The sequence below is a fragment of the Lepisma saccharinum genome, chromosome 2, assembly GCF_977018435.1.
Source record: "Lepisma saccharinum chromosome 2, izLepSacc3.1, whole genome shotgun sequence".
NCBI classification, from domain to species: Eukaryota; Metazoa; Arthropoda; class Insecta; order Zygentoma; family Lepismatidae; genus Lepisma; species Lepisma saccharinum.
The window spans coordinates 84,995,263-85,013,014 of record NC_139230.1 but is presented as its reverse complement, the minus strand read 5'-3'; the positions used below and the strand labels follow the sequence as shown (position 1 = coordinate 85,013,014).

At 38.5% G+C, this 17,752-nt stretch overlaps 1 protein-coding gene across 1 annotated transcript; it reads right to left on the bottom strand.

Annotated features, from left to right (window-relative positions):
- Positions 1-326: 326 nt before the first annotated feature.
- LOC145982865 (uncharacterized) lies at positions 327-1,721 on the bottom strand. Its single transcript, XM_083116222.1, has one exon. The coding sequence runs from the start codon at positions 1,719-1,721 to the stop codon at positions 327-329; it is 1,395 nt and encodes a 464-aa protein (XP_082972348.1).
- Positions 1,722-17,752: the final 16,031 nt, after the last annotated feature.

Below are 17,752 nucleotides of genomic sequence, written 5' to 3'. Positions count from 1 at the left end.
ATTACTATCCCAATACTTATTCAATAAGGTTTCTTGGTTGTCAGAAATTATCACTTAAACTATTGCATGTTGAGCTATACTTTTTCCGCGCTTAGAAGGGACTGCACTGTAAACACAAGGGCAAAGGTATTACTCCGCCAGGCTTCAGCGATTGGATGATCGTAAAGCTTCTGCTGCTTCCACCACGTGTGAGAGAAAGTTGGCGCGAAAGCAATGTTACAAGCTACGATAAATTAAATAAAAAGGAAAACTATAACTATTCACAAGATAAGCTGAACTTCTGTACTTAAGAATATAATTTGAAGATATAAAAGTATTTTACTTGCCTAAGCAGAGTCAGATAGAAAGTCGATTCCTTCCATAGATTCCTCCCCTTCACTGCTGGTGCCGCCGCTACTGCTATCAGCTGGATTGATAACAAGTCGGTCAACAACCGTGTCGCACATGTAATCTGATTCCCAGAAGCGTTCCTCTTCTTTCTCCACATGGCGTATAAACGATTTCCACATTTCAGCAGTTACCAGCCTAATACCATCATGAAGCAAAGTTCTGACGTCATTCAATTTGAATGTTTTATTGTTCCGAGCAACATGACCCTTTACCTGGCTCCAAACGTGCTCTATAGGATTCAGGACACAATGATAAGGAGGGAGTCTTAACACCGTGTGGCCTTCCTGCTCAGCCATTGAATCCACAACAAACTTATCATAAACGTGGTGAATGTTCGCCTCTTTTATCTCGTTTATGAGTTCATCTTTCACCATGTTTGGCCTGCGTTCCATACCTTTTGCATCCATCCATTCAATAATATCATGTTTAAGCCACTGCTTGTTAGGAATACGTTCCAACTTAACACAGTGATAGGATGCATTATCTAATATGATCACACTGTTCTGTGAAAGGAGAGGTAAAATTTTCTTTAACCAGTTTTTAAAAACGTCACCTGTCATTTCTTCATGGTAATCTACAGTTTTTTTAGATTCCATAATGAATTCCCCACCCTCTAAAAATCCATCTTCACTTCCAATATGCAATACAATAAGGCGTCTGCCTTTGCCGGTCGGGTTTCTTAGTCCTGTGGTTAATCCTGAGAGGAAAGCCTGTTTTTTAGATTTTACAGCAGAATCTACCCACACCTTAGAAACAGTATGACCTTCATTCACCCACGTTTCATCAAGGAAATACAACTTTCGCCCCTCCCCCCTGTATTCGCGTATTTTCCTCAGGTAGTTCCGACGCCACAACAATATGTCTTCTCGGTCAACAATAATATTTTTTCTGTTGCGTTGCACAAACTCGAAGCCGATTTCTTTCAGAAGTTTGTGGAAACTTGTTTTCTTAAGGTTCGGCAGATCCGGATCACTATTCACACTCACCAACACTTTATTTATTGTTGGCGCTTCGTTCCTCTCAAAAAAGTGATGAACCTTACGACAGATGGCACTTCTCGCAAACTCATCACACTGAACTTGTAACACAGGCTTTTGACGTTGACGCTTTTTCCCTGGTGTTGTTAAAATGCCCTTATTTAGAACCTCACTGCGCGCAGATTTTACACTCTTAACAGACACACCAGTAAACTCAGATGTCAATTTCATCACGTCCTGGATAAGCATAGTGGGATATTTCTCGCAAAACTTTGCGAACACATTCAATACAATTTGTTTCTCGCCGCTCTTCAACGGTTTCCCGCTGCAGTGTTTAACGTAGCCAACATCCATCTCGCACAAACTGAAATTCCCTCCCGCCTGCCCAGCCTTTACGCATGCGTGTTGTACCCAGAGTAAAAATTGTCACGTCTTGTGTATTTATGACAACCTGGAGTTCATTTACATACTAAATATTGGTTATGATAATTCTAGAGTACGATAATTACAATTGTGTTGAAGGAATGTTCTATTTTTACAAGTTAGAAAGTGGACTATATTTTGTTGCGCATGGCAGGGTCTGTTGTTCAAGCAGACTCAACGAGAAGTGTTGCCAATCCGCCTATTCTTTTGCTAAAATTAGCTGTTTTGAACATTTTGGCCCTGCATTGGTGACAATAATGGCTTTCAGATATTCTTTAACAGCAGTGTTAATCCTTGTGGTATTGTTGCAGATGTTCCTATTCGAACGTTCTCTGCCCGACCCTGTGGCCGAGTGGTTATCACATCGCGCTGCGACGCCAAGGGTCCCGGGTTCGAATCCCGGTCGGGCTTGGTTGTTTGTGAATGTCCATTCATCACTTTCATAATTTCATCACTCATCCCCATCTTCGCAAATTAGCCAAGAGGCATAAAACGCGAAGTAAAATAAATTAAATCAATCAATCAATCGAACGTTCTCTACGTCGCTGTTTGCAAATATGATGCTAGATTTTCAAAATTTTGAAAAATGGAAGAAATATAGTGGCTGAACATCCATTTCGTTGGTAATTTTCGATTCGTCATACCTCTTACGATTTTTGAGTAAATTAGTCGAAATTCTGCACACCTATTCTCTACGTCCATTGCAAGACAGGGTCTATTTCATTTTTTGATAGCATAAAAAGAGAAAATCGCAGATCCACGATATTGGATTTTTTTTCAAATTCTCTTACAATTTTTGTCCAATTTACGTGAAATTTGGAAAACTCTAAAAATGTATGCAAAACTACTCTAGTTATGTGAATATGTTTATACTACATATATATATTTCATAAACCTACGGATATACAAAGATAACACTCGGAAGGAACTGGCCATTCAAAAAATGGCTTTTATTGTGAGGGAAGTGAGGAGGAAAATTTGTATTCTTTATTCTATGAAAACTAGCAACAAATAGGGTATGACATGTCCACATTGTGATTATGGAGATTATCCATAAAAAGCATTTCTACAATATAATGTAGAACCCTACACACTGTGAGAATTCGCTTTTCGCTATATGCTGCAGTTATTGGTTGGCAACACTGTATTCATACACGTGCATTTGTTTACAGTACAGTTCCTTTTAAGTCATAAAAAGCATTTCTACAATATAATGTAGAACCCTACACACTGTAAGAATTCGCTTTTCGCTATATTCTGTAGTTATTGGTTGGCAACACTGTATTCATACACGTGCATTTGTTTACGGTACAGTTCCTTCTAAGCGCGGATCCAGTATAGTGCCCACCTAGCCGCCTCTGATGAAATCTATCATTCTTCAGATTCTCTTTAAAATTCGACTCTGCTCACTCGTAACTTGCTGGGTGCATCGACGGACAATGTTTTGCGATAAGAAGCGGCCTTGAATAGCGTGAGTGAGTCACTTGAACGCGAGCAAGCTACGCTATCAAGGTTGTCTGCCTTTGAAAACCCAGTCATTTTTTTTTCACCGTTTCCGAACGCGTTTGCTATTGTAGAAGTATATATTCTCACAAAAGAGCAAGAAAGAAAATTAGACCAATGTTCTCCCGTCGTTTAAAACCAAATATTATCTATTAAACGAAAAGTTCACGATTGTCAATAAACCTATCTGAGCATAAGGTGGATGTAAATAATAAATTTAATACAAAGATTCTCCAAAATTTCTGTCCCACTGTCTACGTCACTAACGTCAGGCAAGTATCCAGGGGGGGGGGCATGGGGGCCATACCCCCCTCGAACCCTGAAATATTTAAATGTGAACCTATCAGTGTTGCCCACGAGACGAGACTTTGGCCTGTCTCGTCTCGTGGAGCCTCGTGGAAATGCTGTCTCGTCTCGAAAATATTCGTTTGTCTTATGACACATGGTCAATCTCGTCTCGTCTCGAATTTTTAAAAGCCTGTCCCGTCTCGTCCCGTGGGCAACACTAGAACCTATCAATAACTACGAAAATAACATCGTCGATTTTAGAAATGTGTAAACATTTCAATTTTGTTCTTACATAAATGAATCTGTTTCTTGCGGAAAAGTCTTCAGGCTGCATATTGGATGGTTTTAGTTTTATAATGCAAGGCTAGCAGACGTCCGATTCACCGATTTAGTCAGGACAGTGCGCTACTTTCAATCCCTGGCCCGACTTTTTCGAACTGCAATCGTGATGCGAGAATGTCTCTTTGTTATTGTTGTTTTCTTAACTCACAATTAGACATGTTCTTTATTGTAATAATAATTCCTTTTACGCAACATTTAATTTATAAATATATTATTTTCTAAACATAGAATTATCATGACTTTTGAATCGCGATCGCACTATTTGAACTATTTTGTAATATCTGTCTCTCTCTCTCTCTTATCTATCTATCTATCTATCTATACACACACACACACACACACACACACACACACCCACACACACACACACACACACACACATATATATTATGGTCTGGCCACTCCCTCAAAGAAATCCTGCGTACTGGCCTGGTCTACGTCAATGACAGAAATGCAAGCAATACTTTTATTTATATTTAACCCAATGAAAGGAATGTGGAAGAATTTAAAAGAAATAAGAAAGAGCGGAACTACTGTTGCTCTACTATAGAAATTGTTGTCCTTCGAGGAAGAAAAATAAGAAGGATTTACTCCAGCACCTTAACACAGTGTCCCACGAGTCTCTCTTGACTAATACTGTCAAGTGTGAAGAATAAAATTTTCCGCCTGTTTACGTCTAACGTTGCGCAGATTTGGTAGTTCGCCAACGGTGTAATTATTTCGTGTTACCTTACGCAACAGCAAATACATTTCATAAGACTGTTCTGAACACCAGACTTGCCTCAGTAAACAAGCATTTCGTCTGTTGCAGTATCACAGGAAAAGAACATCGTCCTGCAATGTTCAAGCCTCTAGATATTTTTCATTAATAATGTCTAATCACAATAATAAGTTAGAAGAAATAACTCGCATTTTCACAACTACCAATATTCTCGTTTTTCTTCATCACTTCGAAAATTATTTCTCGAATATATCTGCTATACTACAAGAAAGCAATCCAAAATTAAAGTAAAAGTTCAACCACATGTATACCCAACTTCATTTACAATATTGGAGAGACAGAATACTTAAAAATTGTTGTTTCAATCGAAAGTAAGGGCGTGATGTAGTGGTTAGAGTTCTTGAAAGCATTGATTGTGGTCCCAGGTTCGATCCTCCTTAGGAGGTGTTCTTTTTTTAATTCTCCTTTTATTACAAACAAGAGCATGGTAACATTAATTGTAATAGCAGTGTATAGTAGCTACATTGTTCTGCAAATGGAATTTATAAAAAAATAAACAAATAAATGAATTGACACAGGTTCAAAGGGATATTTTTAAGTATAAGATCGTGAATTATAATACTTTAACGATAATTGTGTACTGCTTTAAAGACATTGACAAATATTAATGAAATAACTATTTATATTTGTGGCAATTTAGGACATACTAATTTTACCCCTTTTCCCACTCGAGTTCAATGCAAGGATACCTCCGCAAATATCGAATGAAAAGTTCTCATCATGTGCAATTCTCCATGAAATGTTTTCTCCGAGTCGTACTACCTTCGTTTTCTTTGTTACAAACAAGTATTGTTTGCACATTACATGTAGGAGGAGAGTTGCATCTACATTTCACATTGGTCAGCTCCTTCTACTTACTTTCAGGAGCGAAAGCTTGTAGTGTAGTGTTTAACGTTCAGAACTGTCAATCTGATGGTCGTAGGTTCAAACCCTTCCGGTGGCAGAACATTCTCGTAAGTTTTAGACCTATCCCATTGTGTTCATTGTTCACCCCTTGTGAGACGGAATGATTCAGTTTGGAATTAACGATGGGGGGAGGGGAAATATTAAATTACAAAATCTCCATTTCAACGAACCGAGAATTGGACAAAAATTGGATAATTCTTATAAATATTAAAATTACATTCATGTTTTAGTGGTATAATCGCAGGTAAAATCAAAGATCTTACATGGAAGATTTTACCTTGCTCTGAACTAAGCCAAAAGGCATTTCGCACCGATTTAATACATTCTCCAATACATTTCAAAATGTTATTGAATGTTTCATGTCGATAATTTGACCAATGCATCAATTCTTGACGTTGAGACGATATTTTCTGCAACTACCTCTTCTCTTCAGTCCCTTCTGTTCTTCTCTTCTCCTTCTCCTTCTTCTTTCCCCTCCTTCTGCTCTGCTTTTATCTCATATCGCCTTCCCTACTTTTCTCGCATCTTATCTCCATCCCACTCATCTCCACTCCTCGTATCTCCTTTCCTGTCTTAGATTTCCGACTCCACGCACTTTTCTCCTCTTCTTTTCGTTCTTCTCTTTTTCTCTCCTTTACTCTACTCTCCACTCTTCTCTCATCTCGTTTTCCTTCTCTTTTCTCTTCTTTGCTCCATTTTCCTCATCTCTCCTAGAATCTTTTTCCATTCTCCTCACTACATCTCCTCTCCTCGTCTATCCTCTCTTTCTTCTCTCCTCTACTTTTCCTCTTCTCCTCTCGCTTTCTCTTTCTCCTGTCATTTGTCACCTCTCGTTTTCTCTCACCTCTTCTCCTTTCTGTAGACTCATCAGCGATGAAATGCTAGAAAACCTATTATTTTTCTTTCAGAAAGAATTTTGTCACTTGCGATATAATATTGATATTTTTAATACTTTTTATACACTAATACTTGTTTTTATTTCTTTCGCGTATTTTATAAATATTTATTGTGCATGTGGCAACCCTGAAATTGAGCCTAACTCTACACGCAACCCACCAACACCTTGTGTAAATTGGGTTGCCTAGTTTAAAATGTCGTTGTCCTAAAACTTTTGAGAGACACTGTACAATGCAATGAAGAAGTTTTAGTAAGGGAATCCAACCCCAGCACATGTGTACAATACACGCAAACCACTTCACTTCCCATCCCCCCCACCCGTGCAAGCAAAATAGCAAGTGCCCAAGTACCTATCCCCAGCAAGGAATCACCCGCTTCACACGATGAAATCCAAAATAATTCTTGTAACAGAGAGAATAGCAATAATAATTCTTCCCCAGTAAAAATAAAAATTAGTTTTATCAATCACGACACTTAAGACGACCTTTCAGACTGAAAGAAAATCTCCCGTCTTAAGAACATCTTCGTCCTACATAGACTGCCTACCTGGTAATTGTTAAATAAACCATGGCTCCGGGTTGAAGCTTTATCACTCGCCTCGAGACACGCAACGTCGCCGGAATCAAAAGTTTAAAACGTTTCAATTTAAAAGACAGGCATTGAGTATAACAGTGGCGTACGGAAGGGGGGGGGGTTACCGGGTTTAAACCCCCCCCTTGAGCTTTTGAAATATGGAAAATGCTGTAGAAAAAAGATTAAAAATGGCTAATTTATCACCGTCAAAGATCTGCGACAGTAATAATAATAATAATAATAATAATAATAATAATTTGAATTATTACTCCCATGCAGCATGAAGAAAAACACAACATTCCAAACACAATCTAAGCGGCCGCAAAGTTCAATTTTGCAATTTTTTTGCAAAAACTCGCGCAGTGACTCTCGCGAGAATTGTGAAAATTCCTTGCTTCGTCGCAGTGTGCCGACCTTATTGCAAACGTTCTTCCCGGTACTGATTTCACATCCCCTTGTGAACTCTCAAGTGATGCTGAGTCTACATCCACATCATTAAATAATGTTGAAGAAGTGCTTTGTGAATCACCTAGAAGTGATAAATGTGTTGGAATGTCTATAAACTTACTTTTGAACGAAAACATAAACTCAGTGGAATTTAGCAACTTGTATTCTCGCGCTTCATCATCATCCTGGGCGAGTTCCATAGGTAAAGGTAATGTAAATTCCCCCGTGCATATAGCACCGTGCCATGAAGGCACACGTAGTGGTGTGGTGGACCGCAAAGATTCTCGATCTCGAACTATTTTGCAGGTGATGTGATCAGCACCATGCTCCGGCAGCCTTCATCCCCCCCAGGGTTGCTCTCAGGTACCCATTGCTATGAGGTGCGGAGACAAAGCTGGATAAATTCCAACCAATTCCGGGAATCGAACCCGGATATCCCACGAAGTTGTCAGACGAGATCAGCGCGGCTCCTTGAATGAGTTTCATATTTCGATTATTTCAGTACATTTAATATATTTGCTTGTTTTTATGGATTTTCTTCACACTTAAAATGTCTCACTTATCATATACAAATAACCGTTGACTAGACAATTATTTTGTAACAAAGAAACAAAAGAAATGTAATTTTGTTCTTTTTCTTTCATAAATAGCAGCTGCATTAGTAGTAATTAAACTAATTAATTAATTATAATTATTATTATTATTATTAATTAAAGTATAATAAAACAATGGTAATGTGAATTTGTAGAAAGTTTTCGAAATAACACCCCCCTTGATGAAATCCTGCGTACGCTACTGGAGTATAAACAGGTTTAAAATTTCTGCGTGTGTAGCCGAAAGCAGCAATCTAAAACCGACAATCAAACCTCAGCACGGCGGCGACGAAGCGAATTTCCCACCTTGCCCTCCCGCGAGATTTTTTTCTCTCCTCCTAGCCAACTTTCCGCCCGCACTGGGACGGGAACGATCGGGCATCTTCGGGAATTGTCGGCGCAGCCACGGAACGAAAAACCTGCCTTCGTTCAAAAGGCAGAACTCGCGCTCTCCGCGCTATATTCCTTGCTCTCCGCGCATCGGATTACGTACCGACAAGCGGATAATTTCAGTCTCGGGAGACATGTACTTTCTCAACAGCAAGACACGGGACGAAAACACAATTCAGGAAATTCTTTAGGTGGCACAATGGTGCCAGATTTTAAAAGTGTTGCCAATTTTAATGTTCAAATTCCGAGAACTGTCTTTATGACAAGATCTTGCGTCCACGCAAAGGGAGCATTAATACATGCACGAAAGAATGCTTATAAACGGCAACACTATTAGAATCACTGCATCTTTATATATAACACCAAGGGTTATTTCCTCTGTTATTCTTCATAACTTGAGCGAGTTTTAGATAAATTTAATGCTATTTAGAACAATTTAATCACAATCTACGGCAATTTCAATAATTATCTTGTGACAGTGTTGATTATAATTAATTAACTTTAATTGACAAATCACTCGAGACTATTTTTTTAAGGGGCGCACGCAGAGGCAGCAACCCCCCCCCCCTTTCCTTTAACGTTATTTTCAAGTAAAATTATGGTCAGTTTATATCTTTTATGTCCATTTCATCTATATGTTCTACAATTTTAATAACTTTCGGTGTGGCAGAAATTTCAAGGTTTTAAAATAAGCAAGCAAGTCAAATTCAGGACACAACAGCATCACTTCCATGCATACTGGGTAATCGATACGTATTATCACATGTATTTGGACCAGCAGTGAACCGTCACAAATAAGCACCGTGACTAATTGTTACGATGTTTTAAGGCCGTACTAAAGGCAATTTTGTGGTAATTTTTCGATAACAGATGGCAGCACCGTTTGCCATGGCAACCGAGGGCCATGTTGCCAGATCTCCGCGTAATCAAGGCAGATACATACAGGTTGGTCGATAAGGGTACTCGATGTGAGATGAAGCCATATTGGTTAGAGGTGAGTTAGTGGATTAAAAAGAAATAGTAGTAAATCAGGGAAATTGATAATCATAAGATTTTAGTTATATGTTTATTATTAGAGAAATAAGCAATATATCTTCAGTGGAAGGTAGTAATAGTCGAAATATTAATATAAAATCCGTTGTTTTATATTAAGTATTTTTTTTTAATATTTAGAACGCAGAGAAGAAAATGCAATAATAAGTGTAGTTAAATATTAATATAAAATCCGTTGTATTATATTCAGTATTTGTCTTAATATTTAGAACGCAGAGAAGAAAATACAATTATAAGTGTAGTTTATTCAAACACGAAACTGGCCAAGTGAGGACAGTAATTGAAATAATTGAAAACATTTTGTGAATTCGTTTGAAACAAATGCTGCGTTGACTCAGGCACGTATCCAATGGGGGGCCTCGAGCCCCCACGTAAGTTTTGGGTTTACACTAGATAAAATGGGTCTTTTTGGTTTCTTGTGGGTGAAATAAAATAATGTGACGAAAATTTAAGAAGAGAAATAATTATCGAGGCAAGATAAATTTTTCTATAACCCTATAATTGATAATAGCACGTATTCAAGGTGGGGATAAGGGGGTTCGAGCCCACCCTCAGGAAATATTTCAGTTTACACTAGATAAAGTAGGTTTTTGGCTTCTTGAATAGTCTGACGATAATTTGAGGAGAGTAATAATTATCTAGGCAAGACAGAAAATGTTCTATAACTATTTTATTAATAATAGCATGTATCCAAGATGGGGATCAGGGAGGTCGAGCCCCTCCCCAGGGAAATCTTTCAGTTTACACTTGATAAAATTAGGTTTTTGGCTTCTTGAATAATGTGACGATGGAGAGAAATAATTATCGAGGCAAGAGGGAGAATGTTCTATAACCCTGTTATTGATAATAGCACGTATCCAAGGTGGGGATCAGGGGGGGGTGTCGACCCTCCCCCCACCGGGAAATCTTTCAGTTTACAATAGATAAATTAGGTTTTTGGTTTCTTGAAAAATACGACGATAATTTAAGGAGAGAAATAATTATCGAGGCAAGACGGAGAATGTTCTATAACCCTTTTGTTGACAATATTGCACGTAAACTTTTATTGCGCTTTCATTGTTGTTGTCGCAGCGAGCGCGATCATTGTGTAAAGATTTGTCCTCATTTAGAAGCTGCACAACAAAGCCTGCCACGAGAAGGACGATTCTTTGTATTATTTATTCTTTGGAAAGCGGAAAAAGAAACATTCTTAAGTAAGAGGTGGAGTCGAACTACTGGTAACATTAACGATACGTTTTATCTGCGGAACATTCTAGAATATAATGAAGACATAAATAAATACCCGGTTTCAATTTCCCGTTTGATCAGTACAACAGAATCTGTTAGTAATTCGAAAATGAAGAGGACTAGTGACGCAATTTCCTGTAAACTACGGAAGTCTACTTCTAGTTCCAGTTCGTGTCCAAAGTTGAAGATATTGCCGACTAGGAGCCTCAGTGTAGTGCTAGTTCGGGGCATGAGCCTAAGAGATCGAAGGTCTCTAAAGTGAACATTTCACGAGTACCGGATATTGGAACGGTTTATTAAGACATAAATAAGTTGCACAGATCAACTGTAATTTTATTTGTGCCCGGGCCAAATTTCGTGTATGCAGTCCAAGACTTTCATGGGATAAAAGGGACTTTTATTTAAGCCAACTGGGTTTGTGGGGTCTCCCCGATGGTGCAGTTGTAGCGTCGTCGCCTTGTAATCAAGGGGTCCCGGGTTCGATACCCGGTGGAGGCACAAGTGGTTCGGATCCCACTTTAAACTGTAGGTCCAGTCCCGATTAGCCTTACTGTGCATAAAGTGGACTTAAAACAACATATCATCATCACCAACTGGGTTTGACACACACTCAAACACTTAACTACTACAAAGGGACAGCCGAAAATTTTATTAATGTCAAGAAGAGAAAGCAGGAAGATGTTGCATATGTAGATATTTTAGCGGAATTTTCAGGCTCTGCCAGGACCCGAACTAGGGTCTCTGGTATATCGTGCCGTTGCTATACTGGCATACCCAGGATTTTCGAACGGAGGGGGAGTACGTATACTCTTTTCGTTAGTCAGTCCTCATTTTACCATCTTTCTCTGCTTTATACCTTCATTTTTTTAGAAATACTTGGCCAAAGGAGGGTTATGACCCCCACCAACACTCAATCCCTTGGGCACGCCACTGGAGATAAATGAGTGAGCATTTTATCATATTGGAAGATAAGATGTGTTGGGAACGGAAGGGTTTTCACTGTGCATTAATTGTTTCTCGATCCAGCTGTATTCGAGAAGACTTCCTTTGTTTCGTGCCGATATATGACAAGACTGCGGAAGCTGTGACGGACAATTTCGAACACTTACGAGTGCTTAGGCCTGAATATGCACAATTTGGTGGGTTTCAGCTTGTATAAGAGCTGCAAACATGGGAAGACAAGACACAATAGTGGTGTTCAGGCTCGAATCAGGGAGAAATATTCGAAAACTGTCTGCGTCCAGTTCGCAGCCCACGGTTTGAATCTCGCATTGTCGAGTGGATTGTCCATCCATTGTGTAACAGCTTCGTGAAAACACTCAGACAACAAAGATGTTTTGATGCCTGATGAGAAGAAACGGACAAACACGTTGTGATAAAAATGGCAGCCTTAAACGGTGGCTACTATTTAGGGGACAGTTGCTTCCCATTTATTTGCCTCCACACTATGGCCTCTTAATGCTAGGCCTTGTCTGCCGAGAGAAAGTAAACTTTCCTTGCCCTCCCCCCCCCCCCCCGTTTTGCCACCAAAGGGCACCGCTGGCCTTAAACATACACTTGTGAGTTTATATCTATACCCCTTAAAAATATATTGTTCAGCCTACCTCGAAAGGAATTTCTGGATACGTGCCTGCGTTGACTGTACACTTCATTTTGTATTACAGTACTTTCTTCCATTGATTGGAGACTTTATACTCTGTCCCGACTATCTCTGCTGCAGCAAGGCTGCACATAGCGGCAGAAGGGGGGGGGGGGTCGAGTGGGCAGAGCGAAGCAGTGCACGATGCTGCGAAAGCTAGTAAAGTAACTACAGCCGCTTTCACCCGTTCCACGCAATCCCGTTCCCTCTCACGTGTTCATTGGTAGAGCCGTCTCGCGTCACTACTTGCGCAGAGACTTGTTTTCGTTCGTTTCCTCCAGCGAAGTTCCTTTCTTGTGTATGGAGTGACCGTTCAAAATATTCTTGGGTAGAACGCAACGCAACGCACCATGCTTTCATTGTTGAAACGTCATTTTCTGCACCCTGTATTAGTAAAATAAAATTAAATGTAAAGCACATTTTCAATTTTTTCAATTATAAATATTGTTGAAAAATGCTTAAAAGTAGTAATGTTAATTTTTCCATAAGGCCGTAAATTTCAGTTTCTTAATGTATTTTCCTTGAAGAATTCCAATTGATACAAAAAAGTGTTCCATTTTCTAAGGATGACGATAAGACCAAACAATCTTTTAGTTTATAATATTTTATAATATATTAAAACCTGCAAAAGTACTTATTCGCAATATTGTAAGAAAACTGAAGATGAAAATTCAAAAAACATTAAAATCATGACTTTTTATACTTTTATAGTATAAAAAAATATATACATAAAAACGTAACGTTTCCATCCTCTAACAGGGTCTTCTTCAGACGAATATTCACAATTGAGGGCGGTAACGTTACGTTTTTATGCATATTTTTTTATACTATAAAAGTTTTCCTTGGTCAGCATTTTAATGTTATATTAACATGGAAACAAGGCTTAACAGTGTTACAATGGAAATTAAAGCTCAAATTACTATACTATAAGAAAATTATTTATTTGAAAACCTTGAATTGATGTTTTAAGTCCTTTTTATGCACATATAGGCTAATCAGGACTGGACCTACAGTTTAAAGTGGGATCCGAACCACTGTGTAATGCACCTCCACCATGTATCGAACCTCTTGAGTACAAGGCGACGACGTTGCCACTACGCCATCGGGGAGGCTTTTATTTGAAAACCGGGAATAAAGGTAAACGAGAAGCAGAGTGATTATTTGTTCGTTTCATAATACTTAAGTACAATTTTACACAGGTTGTCTCCGCACAATGTCCAAAGTCCTGTTTCACAGTTCTTCACGAATTATACTGGTTTGTTCTGCAGCTGTCTTTAGAAGTAACAGTAACATTTTCGTATAACAGTAACTGTAAACTACTTACTTTATGAAATTAGTACCTGAAATTCAGTTATTTTTCCACCTAAATAGTAACTAAATTGAAAGTTAGTTGTACACTCCTGTTCACATAAAGTGTCACTCTTTATAGGGTCGAACAGTTGAAGTATGTACCAATTGATCTGAACAGAAGTGTACAATTACTACTTTTTTCGCATAGAAAGGAATTTTCCTTTGTTCCATTTTTACAATTTGTTGAATCATATCCTCGCCTGAAACAATGGATTGAAATCCTGAGACAATGATCACAATCTTAATTATTGCCAAGGACCAGAATGTATCTCTTCCAAGCGTATTTTAATTAGAATAATTTCGACAAAAGACTATATAATCTCCAACAATCCCCCTTGGTATAGCACAGTTCAACAGTAATTCTGAATAATATATTGTTTGCTCAACAAAAATACAACAAAATATTATTTTTTCATCTTTAAGTAAAATATGTGGATTTTATTTCCTCTGCATTTACATATAAAATATATTAACTTAGTTATAATTATATGGTTGATTGATTTAGTTTATTTTACTGCGCTTTTCTGCCATTTTTGTCTAATCGCAAAGATGAGAACGAGTGATAATATGATGAAACTTATGAAGGATCACATACAAAGAATATCCATGCCGGGATTCAAACCAGAGACTCCTAGCGTCGTAACTCGCTGTTCTAACCACTCCAACACGGAGACCAGCAGTTATAATTATATATGAAACTTAATGCCAAGTTGTTGGTGATCATCTGTGATGAAATTAATAGTGCGCTTGCATTTCACGTTCTGAACCATGTCTTAAAATATACAACTAATCTAGAATAAAGTAATAATTACAATTATTGTATTATAATAGTAACTAAATTAGATACTTTTTAAAGCAACAGTAATTATAACTGAATTAATTTCTCAAGTGATTAACTTTGAATTACAAGGGTCGTTCAAGGTTGACCGGGACTTTTATTTCTGCAGAGGAAATAGGTAGCAGAAGAAACACCAAACTATGTCAGTTTTTCAAAGTATTCTCCGTGCGCGCCGAGGCACCGTTGCCATCGTTCTGGCAGCTCCCGAATTCCTTTGGCGTAGAAAGAACTTGGTTGTTGTCGTAGCCACTGGAGGACATCGCTCCGCAGTGCTTCGTCTGTCGTGAATTTCTTCCCTCCCAGATGGTCTTTAAGGGGTGCAAACAAATGATAATCACTGGGGGCTAAATCCGAACTGTAGGGGGGATGGGGCAGAACTTCCCAGCGCATGTCGGCCAGAGTTGTTGTTGTCACATTGGCCGTGTAAGGGCGGGCATTGTCATGGAGAAGAATGACATTTCCAGACAACATCCCAGGTCTTTTCTTGCGAATGGACTTTCGTACAGCACCACTCAACAAAGTGGAGTAATACTGGGCATTAATCGTGCTCCCTTTGTCCAGAAAATCCACAGGGATAACGCCCTTCATGTCCCAGAAGGCACTTGCCATGATCTTTCCAGCGGACGGCTGCGTTTTGCTTTTATTGGGGGGCGGGGAACCTTTATGCCGCCACTCCATGCTGCGTCTTTTGGTCTCTGGGGTTGAATTGTGCAACAATGTTTCATCACACGTGATGATGGATTGCAACAATTCATCACCTTCTGCTCGAAACCGATTCAGAAGCTGTTCACAGACCGTCCTGCGTGTCCACTTCTCATCGAATGTCAGCTGGCGGGGAACCCACCTTGCACAGATTTTGCGGAAGCGTAAGTGGTCGTGAATGATTTTCTCAACACTCCCGACACTGATAGTCACCTCGGCAGCAATATCCCGCACTGTTACTCGCCGGTTCTCAAGAATCATTTGCTCAACACGTGGGTTATTCACTGGTGTGACTGCAGTCGGGCGAATGTGTCCATGCGCTTCATTTGTCACCAGCTCCCGTCCTTCGCGAAACTGCTCACACCATTCGTACACTCTTGTCCGCGACATCGTTTGTTCACCATACTGTGCTTGCAATCGTCTGAAAATCTCAGCTGGTTTCACTTTCTCCTTCACGAGAAATTTGATTAAACACCGCTGCTCCACAGCCACAGACACACTGTTTGCCGCCATGTTCGCTGCAACTGCTGCGCATGCGCGAAATACGTCATGCCGGGCGCTAGTTACTCGCGAAGGAATACATTACGTCACCCGCACGTTTCATCATGATCCGGCTATTCATCGATTTTTTACGTACGAAAATCCCGGTCAACCTTGAACGACCCTTGTACTTTTGAAAAGTAACTTTCCAAACACTGTTGATATCTTAGAGTTCAGCATTACTCAGATAAGAATTGTAAGAGAAGTTTTCTAAGATACAATATGGTAATAATTACCGTTAGAATAAAATTCAAATCATTCAAAAATCATTGCATGAAAGGACTACAAAAACTATATATTCGGGATATACGTATAAATTCACATTAACATTTTTGTTTCAATGTAACTTCATTCTCCTTTTTGCTCATCCTGCAAAACATTATGTCGTTCTTTAATAGATACGTATGCTTCTTGCTGTCTTGTAATCATCATCCCATTCAGAAAGCAATGATGGGCAAATACCCTTAAAAATTGGAACTAGCAAAAATTTCAAGGAATGTGTGTGCTATAACTTGACAGACAAGACAAGCACGTTATACCATTCCCATTATTTTCAGTTTCTCTAATATACCGTTCCCAATTGCTGACTACTTGCAACCTGATATTAAGAAGTCTTGCAACATAATTTCTTGAGTATATTTCGGACTCTTGATATCTTGGAAACCATCACCATTCTCCAAATTGCGTATAGGTCAAACAATCCACAAAGACGATTTTCATTCCATAGAAGCATATCCACAAACTTCCACGGTATTGGGTTGCCATTGTTTGTGAAATCTGTTGTCCTTTTTACAAATTTCAAGGTATTCTTAGAAGACATATCAAATGGATTCTCAAATGTTCATCTGCAAAATGAGCAAATAAAAATATTGTTAATATGGTTGTATGAGACTATGAACTTAACGAAGATGAAAAAAAAAAATTCATTACATTGATACAACCTGAGACAAGTTGAGTTAATAATAAAATGAAAACAACTTAGAGATGTTGTGTAAGTGGATGTGAATATAATTAATCTAAACTACACCATCATTGTTAACGTAGTGGTCCTGTTATAACAGAATTATTAAAGGTTTGATTCACTAAATCAGCTCAGATTCAGATCTATCTTTACAGTGCATGTTAAATATGATTTGGACTTCAGTAGGTTATTGAATCAAATATTCGTAACATTATCCGGACAGATTATGATTTCTCTGAAAATCAATCAATCTTACCCACAAATAAATGATTGGCTTTGCACTTGTAAAATATGCAAACTAGTAAACTTTCCTAATCTATACAAATTTGTACATTCTCAGTAAACACGCAAACTATTGTTTGGTAGACTGTTAGGACTTTACACTTTAAATACATGAAGCTTGAATTTATTGGAAATGCTGCACTACTATTACAAGGCGTTCAAAATTATGAAAGTACGAGAAAACCGAAGAGTTTTATACAACTTACGAAACCGGTTTTCTGACCTGATTCTGTGAAAGAAGATAACAGAACGTTGTCCAGAACTTGCACAAAATTCGGGGATCTCACATTAAATCTATTCCAATCCAGTAAATGTTGGAAGAAGGAAACATCGGAAAAAACGGAAAGGTAAGTCTTATATTTAAATACTTGTTGCTTAATCCATCAAAAGCAAAACGTTTGCAATATGCAAGAGTGATGCAGAATGTATGATTTATTTATATGTTCAGGAAATACCTTCCGATATAATTTCTGTGAGAATATCGCTTCGAAGTGTCTACATTTTCAACGCAGCACGCATTTTTTCCTTACAAAGGAAGTTCATAATTCTTTGCAATTGTAAAATCAGAAGAAAATGTTATTTTAAATTAGGCATAATGCAGATATTACAGTTTTGTGATTATTACTAGAGCATTAAATACCTTGATATAG

Coding starts and splice junctions, on each gene's coding strand:
- LOC145982865 (XM_083116222.1), bottom strand. CDS start 1,721: ATGGATGTTGGCTACGTTAAACACTGCAGCGGGAAACCGTTGAAGAGC.